General features: G+C 41.7%; 2 protein-coding genes across 2 annotated transcripts; both read right to left on the reverse strand.

Moving 5' to 3' along the window:
- Positions 1–4698: 4698 nt before the first annotated feature.
- On the reverse strand, positions 4699–6202 carry LOC142095342 (nuclear factor 7, ovary-like). The gene has a single exon (XM_075178294.1). The coding sequence runs from the start codon at positions 6200–6202 to the stop codon at positions 4727–4729; it is 1476 nt and encodes a 491-aa protein (XP_075034395.1). The 3' UTR covers positions 4699–4726.
- Positions 6203–15564: 9362 nt separating this feature from the next.
- LOC142160306 (E3 ubiquitin/ISG15 ligase TRIM25-like) lies at positions 15565–18124 on the reverse strand. The gene has a single exon (XM_075215230.1). The coding sequence runs from the start codon at positions 18109–18111 to the stop codon at positions 16537–16539; it is 1575 nt and encodes a 524-aa protein (XP_075071331.1). The 5' UTR covers positions 18112–18124; the 3' UTR covers positions 15565–16536.
- Positions 18125–20285: the final 2161 nt, after the last annotated feature.

A 20285-nucleotide genomic window follows, 5' to 3' on the forward strand; every position in this document is an offset into this window, starting at 1 on the left:
GCGTCATTTGCTGGGAAAGAGAGGTTAATTTCATCCTCGTCAAACAAATACAGCGATGACCGGGAACTGAATGCCCTGCTGCATGAACCCACCATCGACTCAGCCTCTTGCGTCCCTGCCCTGGGTGCTCCCGCCATCATAACAGCGCCGCAGGGCTGAGGTATCCTACTGGTGCTGCAGATACCACCCTTTCTTCCACTTGCTGCCCACTGCTCTCACCATGACCCCATTCTGAACAGGGCCGCCATAAAGGCTCGCTCTCCTTACTAAACAATTGCACCTGCTGGTGCCTAGCGCCCCTGCCAGGCTCACTTGCCGGTTAGCGGCGGGCCTCATACCCATGGAGCCCACTGTCTTCTACCATCCCCACGCTCCTGCGCAATTCAGCTGTAATGCACAGGGTGTCACGGAGACGCCAGGGAGGGTGTGAGTCCCCCCTCCCCCATCATGTCCTATGGGCGAATACAAATCAGTGCCAGAAGAGGGAGCCTGGCGAGGGGGGACCCGCCTACCAGCCCCTCTGTGTCCCATATTCCCACCCACAGTAAAATTATCCGTAGCTGGGGGGGGAGAACCCCCTGACTTGCTGAACTGCTGTCCCCCTTGAGGACGCGGTAGGGAGGGACCCCCTGCCCTTGAGGACGCGGTGGGGAGAAATCCCCCGCCCCTCTGATTTGCCTCACCGCCAGTCTGCTGCTGTGCTGCGGCCAGAACTCGTCCAAGTCATGGGTGCCGTGGCCGGGAGTGACGTGACGGAAGTGACGTACCAGCTTCCCCTCACGCGACGGGCAGGACGGTATCCCTTCTTTGACGCGCATCTATCCAGAACACTAACCCTTCTGACAGGAGAGCGGTGAGCAGGGAGGGGGACAGACATCATCCCAGCAATGACGCTGTCGCGCCATTTGGCTGAATATGAAGCCGAAGCACTGCTTACCTCCATTGCACTAAGGAATTCACAAATGAGAGAGGGAGAGAGAATCAGATCGGGAAAATGAGGGGGAAATGAAAGGGGGGGGGCGGTGTGAAAAAGCAGGGAGAGAGGGGGAAAGAGAAAAAAGGGAAAAAAATTAAAGAAACAGAGAGTAATGAAAGGAAAGGGGATGAAAGTGTGAAAGAATGCCAAGTGAAAGAAAGAGAAGAGAAACAATTGAAATATAGCAAATAAAGGGTAGCAATAAAATTATACTTCTCTGCTTGCTGTCCTGGGCCAAGAGAGTGGAATAACTCCACCCCCACTCTTTTAGACTGATCCCTTATGCCTGCCCCTTCATGACACTTGTTGCACCTTACCCTCCTACTCCTTTTGTTAACCCTTAGTGATCCGACTTGATTATGTACCCACCCAAAGCTATTAGTTTTCCCTCTGGCTTAATCCAGCCCTCAGCTATCATTACCTATAGATTTTTCTTAAAAAAAAAACCTTATGTTGTATCTCTCTATATTCTGTTTCCTTTTTACTTTTCAATAAATAGCAGCCAAACATTTTTTTTAAATTCTTATTATTTTGAAGTATAATGTTAGGTTTTGCAGGGATAAAAGTTTTTTTTTTAAAAAAAAACATAAGCTTAACTTTTTCTGACTTAGAATTGTACTTCGTAATGAACTTCAACCCCTTTTGCGTGTTATCTGCTATATTTAATCTTGATGTGAGAAATGTGGGTGAATGAGAAGTAGGTACTGAAGAGTGGGGAGGAGCAGTTGATCCAGGTGCAGGACAGCAGGGGAGGTGGAGTTATTTCTTAATTACTTTTGATTTAAGAAGTTGCAGAGTATCAGTAAAGTCAAAATGTCAAACAGATATATTGTGACCACATCCCAACTGTTTACAGCTCTGAGGTTGTTTATATTGTGTCCATTATCCTACAAATCCTCAGGTTACTTCATTAAGCAATAATACTAAGCCCACAGTGAAATAGGGGTGAATCCAAACTGAGCAGTAATTGCCAGTGATGATGGTGAAGCTGCACAAAATGATAACATTAAATCCACATGCAGTGATGATGCACTGAGTAATAATGATAAATCCATATACAGTAACAATGCTGAAGCTGCAGAGTAGTAACAGTCAAGCCACAAAGTGGTGGTAAAGCTGAGCTGAGATGGCATTGCAGTGACAATTGGGCTAATTGGTTCTAGCAGCTTGTTAATGGCAATAAACCTTTTGCCACCTGTAAAACCCCTTCTAATTCAGGTATACAGTGCGCACTGGAGAATTGATCGGAGACACAAACACAGTTGTCTGAAATAATCTGCCCTACTTTACCAAAACTGGTATACTAATATTTATACAGAAAACATAGCATACTCTGTTGTGGCTACATAGTATAATAATTAACACAATCCTTTACAATGTAGTTATGACCATCAATCAATTGTACAAAGACTTCTGTAAATCTTTCTCCCCAGACTTGTCTTGTGTTCTTATCCCTCTCTCTTATCTCTATAAATGAGTTATTTCTAGAGGTTGAAGTAACCCCTCTCACCCTTGACACATAGGTTGTTAATCTAATTGGAACTCCTTTAGCTATGAAGGTCTGTGCCTTAATCATTTTTAACTAATTGACTTCTACATTAACTACATCTATGCAAGCTATACATTGCTTAATTAAAAAGATCATTACTTATTTACACAGCTGAATAGAAGTAGCAGTCCAGGGGGAATATTTATTAAACTGTGGGTTTTATTATGTCCCATTCATCTATCCGCCAATTGGCTATTATACTATGATACATCTTGGACGCTGATTAAGAGCAACACCGTTACCAGCTTAGTGCAATAGCTGATGAAACTTGTTGGATAAACATCTCTTCCTTGTGGTCATTGTGGAGCACAGAGTATTTAGTGCTCTAATTATACATGGAGATATTCCTGAAGAGATCACTACACAACATCTCATATTTTGGGTAACGTGGAGATAGAGACATACATTGTCTTACTTCAGACATCACCAATGAAAGGATATACCCAGTTTATTCAGAGGAACACATCGAGTGGGTGAGATTATTCCATCATATATTTTTTGTTTTTTCAAAAACGGATCCAAAGTTTTTTTTAACAACACATGTGTTACATCAGGTTTTTATTTTTTATCGTCTACTGTCCAGACACTTATATATAGAGGTATATTACATTGAATTTTATAAGCTCATTATCTGCTATGTTCAGATTGAGTTGATTTGTAAACCTTTATGGTTTGATTTTCATGTATCAATAAATGTGTTATATTTACAAGATCCGCCATCCTAGTAATATTTTTCGAATCTAATATATTATATATATTTTTTATATTTTATGATTATCCAATTGTGACTCCTCTTGGCGCACCCTACTAACCTGTTGATAGCATTTATTTAGTACATGCTACAAAATGACAGCTAGAATCTGATTGGTTGCTATAGGCAACATCTCCACTTTTTCAAACCCACAGTTTAGTGAATATACCTCCAGGAGATTCTGGAATCCCTTTATCACAACTCAGCACTACTTTGTAATTTCCAACTATTTTTCACAAATTTTAATTGCTTTATATTTGGAAGCAGAAAATTATGCATACAGCAATGTATATTTTGGTTACCTGATGTTTTTGTTTTAAGGTTTATACTGTGTATTTCTACACTATTGTGGGAAACTTATTTGAAACTTTTGCAAATGATATTTTACATTACTTGTATCACTTCATTTCTTGCTGTACTTCTGTCATTCTTATGGCTAGGCAAACAGACAGTAACTAGCCTTTGACTACTAGATTAAGGTGTTAGCTGAGGTAAAATTAAATATCTATCTAGACTTGGTTCAACTTCTCTTAGGCATAAAATAAAAAGAATAAGCAGCTCATCCCCTCAACCCCCACTAAACTAGCGCTCTCCAAGTCTCCGAACCAATCATCGCAATATTTTAACAAAGCCTTAAATGTGAAGACAAAAATCCGATAATGTAAAATTGTATTTTGCTTTGATACCCTTACAAATTGAAATTTTAATGAATATTTTCAGTTGAACGTAAATGTAACAAAAATGCTAAAATTGATCTGGTCCATAACGTATAGTGTGTCTTCAGTGATAAAGATTCTTTAAAATAAACAGAAACACAGTAAATGTATTTATTTTTTTATTTTTCAATCATGGTTAGGTAGGGTGCTAGTGTGCTGTCATAGCTTTCTAATATGGTGGGTGGGAACCATCTGTAAATAATATTGTCTCATGGTATATGAGTTGGAAACAATGGCAATTGCCTCAGTAATCATGCCCTTCAGCCGGCTCTGTATCTATCATGTATATAGTCTTCAAAAGTCTCCCAGTAATTGAATCTGAATGGAAAGTGGTATTAAATGCGGATGCTTTACCAACTAATATAATTTAACATTTAGTCATTATCTATATTCAGTGAGGTGAGGCCTATCGGCTTAGCCAGAAACAGTGGAATCACAAAGTGTCACATTGATGAAACTAGTTCCTAGTAAATTGACAGGCTTCATTTTCTCGAATATAGGTTCATGCCACAAAATTTTTGTGTCCTATGTGTATAGGTAATGGGTACTTTATAAACAAACTATCTCTCTGGCACGAGAGCAACCTCGTTTGGTTCTACGGGAAACTCTCTACCACAAATTGTTTAAAACTAAAAAAAAAATTCATTGTAATATTTCATATATAACCAATAAATATTACCTTTCCATAATATCACATATCACCAGGCAGATTAGAATCACTAATTTACCCTAGCTTAATTTATTCTTACCCATCCCGTAAATACACTGAATACAACATGAAGAGGCTCAATGAAGGTGGCAGTGTAGGTGTATAAATGTCTTACTGGGTCACATACCTCATAAAAACATAGTTGGCCAGTTTCATAATCCAGATATATGCCTAATCTCTGACATAATGGTTTATGAGGAATAGGGATTACTTTTCTGTCATGTATAACAAAATATAGATTGAAATATCTGCACAAACACCAGGATTTAGAACTATATCCAATGAGAGAGGGATAACCTTTCCTAGCGATACTGGTATAGGACATTCCTACTCTCCAGTTCCCGGTTTCACATGTTTCTAGTTCCCAGTAATGTCGTCCTGAGGAGAAACTCCTGGTGCTTAAAACTTGTGTATACTGAAATCTCTCTGCAGTTTTCGGGCGATTCTGTTTTATTGCCGACCCTGATGCACTTTTCAAGTCACCAGAAACACATATATCATTAGAAGCTGTGTTTTCATCCAGCACAATGTCTGGTGTCTGCTGGACATAGAATCCCCTTTTCACACTACTAATAATTTCAGATAAAGCTGTGTGTAAAGTCACTGAGATCAGACCCTCATCTAGATCTTTTACAGCATTCGTCTCACTGTCCTTATTATGGTCTTTATCAGTTTCCAAAAAATCATTTTTGATTGACTTCCATCCCTGTAAGACAGATAGCGGATTGGTCGTGTTACACAGCTCCTCAATGTAACGCATCTTCCTGCACAGCTCGTCTTTCGTAATTTCCAGCCGCTGGATCAGGTCAGAGACTAAGAGGGAAATCTGCTCTTCCTGTCTGGAGATGTCATTCAGTATTCTCTTCTCTAAGTCATCCAGTTGTGTTCTGGTGTCTATAAACAGTCCGGTTACTCTCTCTGTTACACCAGATGCTTTTTCTTGTACTTTTCTCTTGCGCTGCTGTAGACCCTGCACTCTTTTCTCAGTCTCCTCCCTCTTTGTGGTAAGCTTCTCCAGGACGTTTCTCAGTTTTTCCTTTTTCTCCTGTGAAGCTTTATTCAATTGCTCCCCCTGGTGTGTTTCATGTTCTTCAGAAAGACAGCAGGCAGCATCTCCAGAACAGTAATTAATGTGGACATTCTTGGAACATGTAAAATTCAGTTTAGTTAAGACATGCTCCTCTGACTTGTTGTGTACTCGCAGGTGATTATCACACAGATAAGCTTCACAATGCAGGCAGGATATAACAGCAAGTACAGGAGAGCTGATACAGTACGTACAGAAAATCTTGTCACACAGGGAGTAGTTCCTCTGCCGCACTGGATACTTCTGAATCTCTGCTTTGCATTCAGGACAAGTATAAATTCCAGCTTTCTCCTGTGTATCCAGCACATCCCCAATACAGACCCAGCAGAAGTTATGCCCACAGTTCAGGTGTACAGGATCCTTACAGATGTTTAGGCAGAGCAAGCATATCAGGTCTTCTTTCAAGTCAGCCATCATTACAAATATTAAAGACGAGCTGTAAGCGTCTCAAATATCTAGTGGAGCTTGTTTTACAATATTCCAAATCTGGGTGAGTCTAAACTGTCACAGACCTCACCTTTATGAATTATTATTAACCTGCTATATCCCTGGTTGCAGTATCCATTAGGTGCAAAATAATTCAGAAGGCTTAATCATCATTGGGCTCTAGCAGGACTGAAATACAATACAGAAAACATTCTATTAATCTCTATATCTTACAAAAATCATGCAAGTGACCAAAATACTAATATACATAGTTTCCTGCTGACCTCTGTACAGTGCTGACTGCTTTCTATTGACTGAAAGACAATACAGAGAGCACTGTAGGGTGCAGACATCCAAAGATGATGTCTTACGGGTATTGCTCTGGCTAGGTCAACTGTAACACCACCTCACCTTGAGCCAATAACCCCTCTTTGGGATGTTCATTGCCCTGCAATGCATGATGGGAGCCATTTGTAACCCCTAATCACCTTGTGGGTGGTGTACATTTCACCTTGGCACCTACCTTTAAAGTGCAGTTGGGTCAGTCACCTGTTTCTAGCTCAGTTTATCTGATTCTGATCTTAGGTCCTCAAGGGCACCTGCACGTGCAGATTTGAAAGCAACACAGTATATTTAATGTAGGAGCAGTGTACAGTTTCCAGGTGTTGAAATATTGGGTGCCAGACCCCCTCTAGCAGTTTGTTACAAAAGGACAGTTGTAATAAGCAAATTAACTTTTGACTTTCAACAGGTGCAATCACCTCTTGCCATAGGAGATGATCTCTCAGTTTCAGTCGTAGCTCGTAGCCCCATGTTCACTACACATGCCTCTTTCTAGGCTTCTGGGTACCTTTCTGAGTGAACACACAGGCTCACACATGTTTCTCATACAGGTTGGGGTGGCTGTATTTGCTTTCTCTATATTTATGCCATTTGCCTCGACCTCTGCCTCGACTACTGTCTTCTTTGCTCTGCAGACATCACTGCCATTTTGGCTGCCACACCCATGGCACTCCAGGAACCTCCAAGACCCACTCTTTTATCTTCTGATCCATCCACACTTATTGATATGCCCCAAGAGGTTCTGCATTGTAAAGGGGGGTGGGGAGGGGGATATGCCTCATAGCTCTGGACATATTTCTTAGATGCCTAGAGCCTGTCTGCTCTGGGCTCCTGCTATGTAAGAGGTCATAGCTTCACTTGTTTTCTTCAGAGAAAATGCCACTATATAATACAGAGAGCTTTCTACTGACCTTTATATAATAGAGAGACCATTTTAGTGACCAATATGCTGATATGCAATGCAGAGAGCATTATACTGACCAATGTGCAGATATACCATACAGAGAGCATTCTGGTGATTGATATGACAATATACAATACAGTAAGCGATGTACAAAATAGAGAGCATAATTTCCACTATAAAATACAGACCATTCTAGTGACTGGTATATATTACAGAGAGCATTCTGTGACCGTTACACAAGACAAAGAGCATTATGTGACTAAAATACAATACAGACAGCATTAGAGTGCTGTTTAGAGAGCATTCTAGTGATATATATTCAATATAGATATAAAATGCAGAAAGCGTACTAATGACTGATATATAATATTGAGAGTAGAATCTACTGACCTCTGTGCAATGTAAAGAACTTTCTACTGACCTATATACAGAGAATGTTTCCTGTATGATGAAGGATAATTATGTTTAATTAGTTACAGTGCTGTCATACTACAGTTATGTATTCCTGCATATATTCTTTAATATAATAATTCTCATTGTATCCTTAGTAAATTTGCTCAGCAAATGTGTCATTGTTTACCAGGTGTGATGATGTAATGTAATAGTCTGGTGCTGTAAAAAGTTTGTTAACGAACTTTAAACTTGATTGGGGGTGGACTGAGCCATCTTAACAACATTATGGGCCCCCGGGCAAAGCAGTGCACCAGGATCCCTAGATATAGATATATAGATGTATACAGATACAGATATAGATATAGATATATAGAGATAGAGATAGATAGATGTACTTGCTCAGTGACCCTTGTAGGTTTTTTTTGCAGGTTTTTTTCTTTTGCAGGATTATTTATTCTCATTAAGAGCCATGCCTATGGGGCCCCCTTGCTCGTGGGGCCCCCGGGCAGCTGCCCATCGTGCCCAAATGGAAAAGATGGCCCTGGTTGTGTGAAAAGATCAGCAGGAACTTCATATAACTTCAGGTGATTTTTATGGACTTAGCGGACTTATGTGCAAGAGTTGCACATAGCCATCACCCCATATGTCACTGGGAGAGAATGTGGAAGGAATCATGTGACAATGGTAGATTGGGGAAGGTATATGTGATGTGACATATGGAGAAGGGCTCTGGTTTTCACAGCAGCTACAACCTCTACTCTTCACAAAACACTGTTGACTCCCACCGATGATGTCAGGAGCACTCTGCCCAGAACGCCAACATCATGGAGCAGCAATGTGAGTTGCTTAAACATAGTACAATCAGGGCCGGATTAACCCGAGGTCTAACTGGGCTATAGCCCAGGGGCCTCGGGCATCCAGGGGGCCCTTCAAACTCCTCAGCAGCATTATTGATCGGTCGGGGGCGGGGGCGCCCCCGGCCCGATCGATGCTGCTGAGTACTGTCAGTGCAGTCCTCCGTCCCGGCGCGCTGTAGTCTGCTTACTGAGGAGATCTCGCGAGAGTTCATGAACTCTCGCGAGATCTCCTCAGTAAGGAGCTTACAGCGCGCCGGGACGGAGGACTGCACTGACAGGTAAGTGCTTGGGGGGGTCCTCGTGGGGGGTGGGGGGCGGCGGACAGCTCACATTGGGGGCCTCGCGGGGAATGGAGGGCCCCTTAGCCCAGGGGCCTCCATTCCCTTAATCCGGCCCTGAGTACAATGGAGCACTCTGATCACTTCTCCACCTGCCACCATGGAAGGGTAAGAACACCTGGCAGTGGCAGACGGGGTAAGCAATGTGAAGCGGGATATACTGGACAGGATATGAGGACATTAATAGTCCTCACCAACCCCGACATTATCTTAAAATCCAGACTATATTACATTAATACCCCAGCATCACAATTATCTGCTAAGCTGCTCTGCAGATGATTGCTATAAGAGACATGTTTTCTGCACACACCCGCCCCATGTGTGATGAAGGAAGAGACAGTAGCCCAAGCTGAAGGGAGGGAAGCTGGGGTGGGAAACACAGAGAATAGGGTGAAATAGGTGGAGAGCCAATTGGGCCATCAGCGAGGAGGACTGAATCAGCCCCTGCCTTGACTCAACATAAATTGTAACTTACTCTTTTTTTATGCAGTCCTGAAAAATGCCACAGCAGTTGAATACAGAAACGAGTTTATAAAAAACCTTTAAAACTTCTGGAAATTTAGATGTGACCTGCCTTGTAAATTTTACAGTAAATAACTCCCTATTCTCTATAAGTAGAATGTATAGCGAACACAATCTACTGGCCATCTATTCATTTTCATACAGTACATTATATTAGCTGCAATAAAGACTTGAGTCAGTAGATGGCAGTTTTGACTCATTTATTTAAACATTATTTTGTTAACTCCTTTTTGCATTCAACCTTATTCCTCGGCTTGTATGTGTGCAACCCCCTGTTTGCCTTGTGGGTGGTGGTGTTTTTCTCCATTACACCTACCTCTGTACTCCTTGTGGTTACATGTGGGTAGACCACACTTGCCAACTTTATTTAACTCCCCTCCTGAAGATCCCGCATTCACAGCAAATTGTGTTATTGATGCCCCCTTCGACTCAGCAGCCTATTAGGAACATTTTAAAGGAAAAAATTAAAGTGGCCCAGTCACCCAGCCCAAGGTAGCCCACTATAACACTGGCCCGGGGGGCAGATTCCCCCCAGCCCAGCCTGCTCCTGGGTGTGGAGGAAACAGGTATCTCTGCACATCCAAGTTTAATAACAACAAAGTACATGTAATGCAGATACATTAGTAGTAGTGGTGTACAGTTACCAGTGTTGAGTTTAATAGGTACCTGTTTCTTGCACTTCCTGGGAGTATGAAGGTGCTTTAGCAGGTGTGTGTGTGTGTGTATATATATATACGGTAGGGGCACACCAGAGAGTGTGGGCCAGCCACCATAGAGGTGAGAACAGACACTAGAGTGGGAGTGGTCAGCCCATGAAGTGCATGGCTAGCAGCAAAGTATAGTATATAAAGAATGCAATGTATATAAAGAGGGCATAGTCTAGGCTCCACCCCTTAGATCGGGACAAAGTCTTGCCCCACCATAATCAGAACAGTTGGCAGGCTGTCCTGCTCTCTCCTACCTGTTCTTGCAGCGTTCACTACCTGCTGCTGCTGATGTCTTAAGCTCAGTTGCTGTCTGCACCCTGGAATGTTGGGGTCCTATTTTGAAAAAGGGTTATGTACATTAAATATGGAAAGCCTCCCGCTCTACCTTTCTCTCCCTCTCTCTATCCCTCTTTGTCTTTCCCCCATCCCTACATGATGTATTATTGAATACTAAATGGTACTATATTGTTATGCTGAACTATTGTTGAATCGTGTTCATGTATATATGTCTTTACGTAATATTTTTGAATATCCTTAATGCATTGTTCTATACAAAATAGATATGTTTGTAAAAGCTGTTCAATCTTTCAATAAAAAAGAGATTTACAAAAAAAAAATATGGAAAGCCTAGCAATGAGGGAACACTCTAGCTGCCTTCCCCAACCAGTCACAATGTTAAATCAGTAGATCTCACGTTTAAAGGGTGCGTGTGAGTGTGAAAAGCACCAGGCCACTCCCTTACAGCAAAAAACTTGCATTGTTGCGTACACCTTTGACAGAAGTGTACACTGCCTGCTCAAAGAAGTGTGACATATCTCCCGGAAGGCAGAACAGAAGTCCTGAGTTTCAGGGACAGTGCCCTAAAAGCACTACATACGTAGTGGAAGTTGTGTAGATGTTATAATGACACAGACAAATATGAAAAAATGTTTAAAGGAAAGACAAAAATTGAAAACACACACAAAACACATATACAAGCAGAAGGGCACCTTGTCTCAGAATAGTTACACTTAACCTGTGTGTCCGCATACTATTACTACCCTTAGTGAGAATATACAGTGCCACCCCCAACCTTGGCTCCATGGGAATTACCTTTGCTGCAGATCAGGGGTTGGCCACAATCTAGTCAAGCCCAGGTGTGCCAATTGTGCATTTAGATAGAGAGATTTTATATATATATATATATATATATATATATATATATATATATATATATATAATATATATATATAATTATTATTAATAATGGAACCAACAAATAAATGTTCACATTATGCCACACAGTAGTGCCCCAGTTCAATTCATGCCACATTGTTCAATTTATGCCACAAATCATATTATGCCTCCCCCAAATCATATTATGCCACACAGTAAAGTCCCCAAATCATATTATGCCACACATTAATGCCCCCAAATCATATTATGCCACACAGTAAAGCCCCCAAATCATATTATGCCATACAGTAGTGCCCCTGTTCAATTTATGCCACAAATCATATTATGCCACACAATAATATCTCCAAATCATATTATGCCACAAATTAGGCCCCCAAGCAATATTATGCCACAGAGTAGTGCCCCAAGCAATATTATGCCAAGAACAGGCTACCCCCCAGGTAAAAAAGTAACATTGTGAAGCTTGAAAAAAAAAGAATTACAATAAAATAAAGTAAATATGACTTACCTCTGCTTCATCTGCTCTATGTGGTCAGCTGGGCAGGGTCCTCGCAGCTCCTGCACGCTGCCAGCATCGCAACGTCATGATGTATGCAACATTTAAAGGTGCAGGTGACTTGCGCTTTGCAAATTTTGGACTTGGGTTGGCCCCACCTACATAGAAAAGGGCAGGGGCAGATTGGGAAATTAAAGTGGCCCTGGAAAAAAAGCCTGAAAGTGACATCATGTAGATGGGGCCAAATAAATGTTAGGTGGGGCCCAGTATGTGTGTGCGCCTACTGTATGTACCTGAGTATGTGTGTCCTTTTCTTGTTGCTTTCTTAACCTGTGGCTGCTGGTGTCTTTAGCTTAGTTACTGCTTGTCTGGATCCTGCAATGTTGGGAGTCCTATCTGGTAAAAAAAATGGGTACATGACTTTTCGAAAACTCCAACCAGCCCCAGCGTTAAATCGGTAGTATACACGTTTAATAATTAGGCCTCCCTCCAGCCCCAACATTAAAATAATAGTATTCACTTTTGATAAATAGATCTATTTCCCTCCAACCAGCCCCAACATTTCCCTACCTCCAAGCAGGACTAGCAATAAATAGCATTTAAGTTTAATAAATATAACCATTTTCCACCACCATCCCTGGCATTAAATAATCCACATTCACATTTAATAAATAGCTCTCCTGTCCAAACTTAACCTCATATTCAATTAATAGCCCCAAATCCAGGGCTGCCAAGAGGAATTCAGGGCCCGGGTACAACAAACTCATGGGGCCCCCCCATAGTTGAGTAAGCCCTAAAAATTTTTTGCGCCGCCGTTAGGCGGCGCAAAAAACACGACGCGGGTTTGGTCATACATTCAGGGGCGTGTCAATGCGCCATTGGGGCGTGGCTAGCCTAACGACGGTGCAAAAATTTTCGGGAATGTGGTCATACATTTGGGGCCGTGGCAATGCACCGTTGGGCGCATAGCTAGCACATCAAAATCACTAGCTCCTGAATTCACCACAGCGTCACATATGTCCAAGCACTCCTGACTTTTAAGACATCCAGCACCACAGTGTAGTATACAAAGAATGCAGTGTGTACACAAACAGTTCAGTCTTGGCCTGCGCCCACTGGGCTCACCAAACATTGGCATTGTCCCTACTAGAATCACAACATTTCACACACTATGCTGCTCTGTCCTACCTGTTCTTCTCACTTTCTCCACCCGAGGCTGCTGGTTTCTTTAGTTGTGGCTTGCCTGGATCTTGGAATGTAGAAGGACCTATTTGGGAAAAAAATGGCTACATTTAGAAAATTTCAGTCAGACGCAGCGTTAAATCAATAGCACCCACGATTAATAATTAGGCCTTCCTCCAGCCCCAACATTAAAATAATAGAATTCACATGTAATAAATAAACCTATTTCCCGTCATGCAAACAGCCTAGCAATACCTATTTCCCGCAACCATCACTGCCATTAAATAATTCATAGTCACATTTAATAAATAAACCTCATCCTCCCCAAACTCACCTCCACATTCAATAGGCCCCAAATCACCCCATCTTAAATTAATAATCCCCACTATTAAATTGCCTCACCATCACCCTACAAACAAAATAGCGCCCATTAATTAGCCACCACCTACCGCACACACACTACATTGCGACAAGCCCCATCACAACTACACTGCGCCCTCCATGCTGCTTTCCCCCCTTTTTATTCACTCTGTGCCTCTTTGCCCCTTTTTTTTATAACTCTGTGCCTCTCTGCCGCTGTTTTCCTCCTCTGTGCCCCTCTTTTCCTCCTCTGTGCCCCTCTTTTCCTCCTCTGTGCCCCTCTTTTCCTCCTCTGTGCCCCTCTTTTCCTCCTCTGTGGCTCTCTTTTCCTCCTCTGTGCCTCTCTTTTCCTCCTCTGTGCCTCTCTTTTCCTCCTCTGTGCCTCTCTTTTCCTCCTCTGTGCCCCCTTTTCCTCCTCTGTGCCTCTCTTTTCCTCCTCTGTGCCCCTCTTTTCCTCCTCTGTGCCCCTCTTTTCCTCCTCTGTGCCCCTCTTTTCCTCCTCTGTGCCTCTCTTTTCCTCCTCTGTGCCCCTCTTTTCCTCCTCTGTGCCTCTTTTCCTCCTCTGTGCCTCTCTTTTCCTCCCCTGTGCCTCTCTTTTCCTCCTCTGTGCCTCTCTTTTCCTCCTCTGTGCCTCTCTTTTCCTCCTCTGTGCCTCTCTTTTCCTCCTCTGTGCCTCTCTTTTCCTCCTCTGTCCCTCTCTTTTCCTCCTCTGTGCCTCTCAGTTTCTTTCCTTACCTTTTGTCAGCTTCTTTCTTTTCTTCTCTTCTCTTCTGTCTTCTCTTCTTTCTTCTTCTTTGGTCTTGTCAGGCTGCGGCGCTCCTCACTGACTGACTGCCGGGCGTGACTTGATGACGTCACGCCCGACAGTCAGTGTGAATGGAGAAGACAGGAGAGGAGGGACGCGGCGCCGCGGTCACGTGAGTATTGATTTTTTTTTTTTTATTATTATTTCTTATAGCTCCCCCCACCAACGCCCCCCCCCCCCTCCCCCTACCCCGCGGGAATTTTTTTTTTTAAAAAATAAAAATACGCAAAATACAAAAAAATAAAATAAAAAAAAAAAATGACAAAAAATAGCAGCAAGGGCCCGGCCCGGGCCCCCTGGCATGGCCGGGCCCGGGTAAAATGTACCCGCTCCCCCCCCCTCTCGGCGGCCCTGGATATAAGCAGTGTTTCATATTATTGCCTTTTACTGTTTCTATGTTTGATTGTATATCTGAGCAGTGCCTAATGACCTTTGTATTGGATCTGCTGATGTGTAACCACTGCTATGCGTGTGAATTGTTTTTCTAAAACTCAATAAAAATTTTCAGTTAAAAAAACCAAAACTGTCTTTTAGGCCCACAACACTGTGTTATGAAGTTATAATTTGGGTGTTGAAGGGGTTAAGTGCACAAATGTTTTTCGTGGACATTTACCAAACATATTTTTTGTATACTTTTAAATATGATTAACATTTATTGCAAGCATGATATAAGTGCCTAGATTATTAATACATTTTAATTAACAAATTTGTTGTTGCTAAATTGTGCTAGCTAATAGGAGCAAAGATAGACTGCTTTTTGTCATCTTATTAAATAAGCCTGTTAGACTGCATACTAAACTGCATACTAAACACATCAATCAAGTACTTACTGAACACTCCCTAACATTCCATTACTGTGCTTTCCCCCAGGCTACTGTCTCTAGACCGTCGGAGGTCTTCTAGTGGGCCCTGGCTAGCATCATGGGTTCTACATATGGTAGTTGGGCCCTCTGAGTAAGAGTAACTCCTGTGATTGCTGCAATCCATAGTACCTCAGCAAAACCTTGAAGAGTCTATTTTGTGTGACCTGTAGCTACATCTTCATAATCTCCCATTGTAATTAGGCCATGCTATTGTACAATACAATCTTAGTTACACTTGCACCACTGACATTGATGTCTTGTCTTTGCACACCACTAGCATTGCATCGGTTTTCACACTAGCCAGGAGCTTCAACAGCACGGTATTCTCCTGGGTTAGGCAATATTACCTGGCAAATAACATTTGTAAGTGAATAATTCCCCTCACATGACAAGTAAAATCCTGAGCAGAATTTGTAATGTTTATTAGCAGATTATAACTATACACAAACATTTGTAATTGTAATAATGGGGAGAATATGTTTAGGTTATACATATTTTAATATTACAGCATGGTAGCAAAACAAGAGAGAAAAAAAGTACTTTCTTGTACATGGGCACACAGAGTGGAAAAAACAATTGTCCTTTTGGTTAAAGTTTCCCACATTTTCACCAGGTTATTTGACTCAAGTCATAGATTATAAATCGTTGCCTGTAGTCTTTCCAAATGCAATTGCAATATGAAAAGGCACAAGAGACGTGTCAGTAATTATACTAGACATGTTTAAATTATTTAAAAGAAAACTACAGTCACATAAATTCATTTTGTATTACCACTAACTAGCAGAACAATGGAATCCTGATGCACGGTACCCCCTTAGTTTGATGTTTACTCACCCCTGCTTCTCTAGGTGTAAAAGCCAAAAGAAGTTTGAGAGCAATAGTTTATGTTGTCAAAAGCAAATCGGGCTTATCGCCTGTAAACCACATAAAAATAGTATGAATGGTTTCTTATGGAATCGTTCCCACGATTGAATTCTTGAACTTTAATGCTGTGTATAAAGTTTAAATATTTAGAGTTTAGAATGACTTATTTCTCATGCATTAATGTGCACTACCACTACAAGATTTTATTAGCAAAAGTGCATGGTAAAAGATAGAAATGCATCAATTTAACACATCTAAGGCATGCATTCATTTTTTAGGTGTTTTGCACATTTTACATGCGGGAACAAGTCCTTTGTGGTAAAGAGAAGCTGATAAGTAGTAAACTAGAGCAGAGCAGTGAATAATAATGTTTGCAAATCATAATATCAACTGGAGGATATGTATAAAAAAAGAGTTGATATTTCTTCTAAACCTATTGTTGTAATATATACCATTACTGATTGCATTCAAAACAAATAGCATCTTTGACTTGTTTTTAGCACAATTTGATCCTTAGCTCCTGATTCTGATCCAGGCATTACATACATAGAATGCAGCATGAAGAGGCTCAGTGAAAGTGGTAGTGAATGTGTGTAAGTGTCTGATTGGGTCACATAGCTCATAAAATGACAGCTGCCCAGCCTCATAATCTAGATATATTCTGAATCTCTGACATGAAATATTGTGAGTTGCTTGGATTTCCTTACTGTCATGTACCAGTAAATACTTATTACTATTATAGGGCCTCCACAAAGACCAGGACTTATTATTATAACCTATGTCTGCAACATCCCCTTTCCTAGGTATACTTGGATAGCACATACCTAAACTACATACCCCTAATTTATTAGTTTCCACATCCCAGAAATGTTGTCCTGAGGAAAAATGTTTGGTGCTTAAGACCTGATAGCGTTGGAATCTCCTTGATGTTTCTGGTAGTATCTGTTTTATTTGTGACCAAGATGCAGTTTTTAAGTCAGCGGATATCTCTGTGTTGATGCCAGCTGTGTTTACATCCAGTAATAAGTCTTCCTCGTTATGACCAGAGATCATCTTCTTTGCTCCAGTCATTATATCACAAAAACCTTTGTTCAAGGTCTCTAAAATCAGATCTTTATCTAGATCATCTACAATAAGGAACTTTTTACTCTCTTTCTCTATGTTTCCCTCTTTCACATCACAAAAGTCTTCTCTGTTTGTTTCCTGTTCTTCTAAGAAAGTTAATGGATCAGTAGTGTCACACAGCGTCTCAATGTGACATATTTTAGAACACAGTTCATTCTTCTTTATTTCCAGCTGTTGGATTAGATCAGAAATGAGTGAAACCCTCTCCTCCTGCCTGGAGATCATACTCAGGACTATCTTCTCTAGATCTTCCAGCTGTCTCCTGATGTTTCTAAACAGGGCAGTGACTCTCTCTACTTCATCAGCTGTTTTCTCTTGTGCTCTGCTTTGGTGTTCCTGCAGAGTCTGGAGACTTCTTTCTGTTTGCTTTTCTTTTGAGATAAGTTTCTTCAAAATATTTTTCAGTTTCTTCTTCTTCTTCTCAGTGGCCTCAATCAGTGGCTCCACTTGGTGTCCTTTGTGCTCTCCGGCTAGACAACATGTGAGACAAATACAAATAGAGTCTTTCATGCAGTAATACTGCAGGGCCTTCTTATGGACGGAACATTTTTTGCTGTGCAGGGCAGTACTGGATTCAGTTAAGACATGTTCTTCTGATTTGCTGTGTACTTTCAGATGATTATCACACAGATAAGCTTCACACATCAGACAATATTTAACAGCAGGTACAGTAGAGTGAATGCAGTAAGTACAGCAAACTCGAGTCTCTTCATACTCTGAATGAGTAGACAGGTATCGCTTTGCTATATTACACAGAGTTACATTTCTGTGCAGTGCAGGACGCTCCTGAAACTCTGCTCTGCAGTCAGGACAGGTATAAGCTCCAGATCCTTCATGTGTATCCAGCACACTCACAATACACACCTGGCAGAAGTTATGTCCACAGCTCAATGTTACGGGCTCTGTATAGACATTCAAACAGATAGAGCAGTTCAGCTCGTCTCCCAGATCAGCAGAATCCATGGCTGAAGGTAGATGAAAAGAAACGAAACTGAAACTCACATGTTCTGAGAAGTACAGAAAGGGTGTGTTTTATTGCAGTCCCCACTCTGGATGAGTAACACAGCCTCCAATCCAGCTGCCAGCTACAAAACTCTTAGCTTAACTCTTTGTGCCTTAACTTTTCCACTGTTAACATACTGAAGTCTGAAGTGCGCATTATATTGACAATAAGGGACAATGATGAAGGAACAAACCACAATGCTGCCACTCGGCCTCTGAGACCACGCTGGTGTTACTTTCACGCATAGCAGTAGATCTACTGAAAAGCATGTTTGGTGGCGGTTTTAAACTGCACAAAGCTGGTGGTTTAGTGCTCCAAATTGACGCATTTACTATAGAGCAATTTGAGGCTGTGATTTTAAATGGCCGTCGATGTTTGGTGGATTGAATTTTGTCGGCTTAGACCCTAAAAACTATGACACCTGGTCGTTTAGGATTGGGGTGACAACAGCTGTGGCTTTAGACAGGTCTCAGAGCAGCAGTGAACAGGTAATACCTCCCTAATGTCTCACATATCAGGATAAAGCTGGACGGTTAAGCTGGGTACACACTGAAGAATTGTTCAGACCGACGTGCTATCTCAAAGGATAATACCTACGACTGAAGGTCCGATCAGTCTGGCGATTCATCCATACACACTGACATTTATTTACCTTCAGATCTGTGCTCTTCATCTGGTCCTTTGTCTGGTCCTCTAGTCCGGAGAATAACAGCACAATATTCATTCATTCACTACTGTCACATTGTCCCACTGATTAAAACCGCCTTGTTATAGCTATCCACATGTCCTAACGAATTTTGTTAGCTTCTGTGACTCTGAAACGAAATATTCTGTCTCAGAACGAACAAATTAACTATTCCTTCTACAGCACTCTCTACATGCGTGTCTACGTGACTTGTCTATTGTCATCAATGCTGTGCAGTCTACTGTATACATACTACAAACATGCTGGGCTCAATTATCGGCGGTCATTGGAACTGCCGGTCACGTGACTGACAGCTCCGAGACATCAGAGACTATGGGAGGCACCTGAAGGTCCTTTTACCGAAACTAGGAAGTGCAAATTGGTTCAGTGGGGACTCCTCTCCCTTATCCTCACACCAGGGGTCGTCATCTTCATTCAGGTAATAGCCCTTGCACTGTATAAGCTGCACCCTTTTTTTAGACCCAAAATTTGGGGGAAAAAGGTGCGTCTTATACATGGAGAAATACGGTATAGCCTGGTCCCTAAGCACCGCCACTATAGCATAACCTGTAAGTACCACAGCACACTTTGTGGCCTGGTGACGGCATCACAGAGTGACCACTCACAATCATTCTTTTCTGATCCTTCTCCCAGCTAATAAGTACTAATTACCCTATGTAGGGGCGTCAACTTATTGTCTTTAGCAACTTAACCTGCACGGATACAACTGATCAAATATGGCGGCCAGGACGAAACTGACCTCCAAACTTTTTTGACAGAAATAACAAACAATCTTAGTCACAAACCGCCACAGTGGCCCAATTAAAGATAGACCGCTCACCAAGTTTGGATACAATGGGAGAGGATGAAATTCCTTCCACCATGAGACATTTAATCAACTCTCTGATTTAAGACATCAAGACAAGGTTTCACACAGAACTCCATCAAGCTTTCTTGATTTCTGACTTTCGAAAAGATATCAGTGAGCTAGGTGACCGCACTGATGAACTGGAGACCAAAACAGATTAAATTTGCAGATCTCTAGCTACCCTCAGATGTACCATCTCTGACAGAGAAATGTGAAGATATCGAAAATAGGGCACAAAGGAACAACATTAGTCTCAAAAATATCCCTGAGACTGTGGATGCATCAGCCCTAAACAGCTTCCTGCTTGGCTTTTTTAATATTATTCTAATGGATACTACGGATACAGATCTCCTACTGGACAGAGCACATAGATCTCTCCGGCACCGATCGGCTCCAGGCCAGCAACCTAGCAACCTAGAGATGTCATCCATCGTATGCATTATTACTATATAAAGGAGAAAATCATGCAGGCTACAAGTAATCACAATTCCATCTTGTACCTCGGCAAGGACATTTAATTGTTTGCTGACCTGGCCCCTCTCACCATTCAAAAGCATTGGGAGTTAAAAGATACTGCGCCA

This window comes from Mixophyes fleayi, chromosome 6 (assembly GCF_038048845.1).
Source record: "Mixophyes fleayi isolate aMixFle1 chromosome 6, aMixFle1.hap1, whole genome shotgun sequence".
Lineage (NCBI taxonomy): Eukaryota > Metazoa > Chordata > Amphibia > Anura > Limnodynastidae > Mixophyes > Mixophyes fleayi.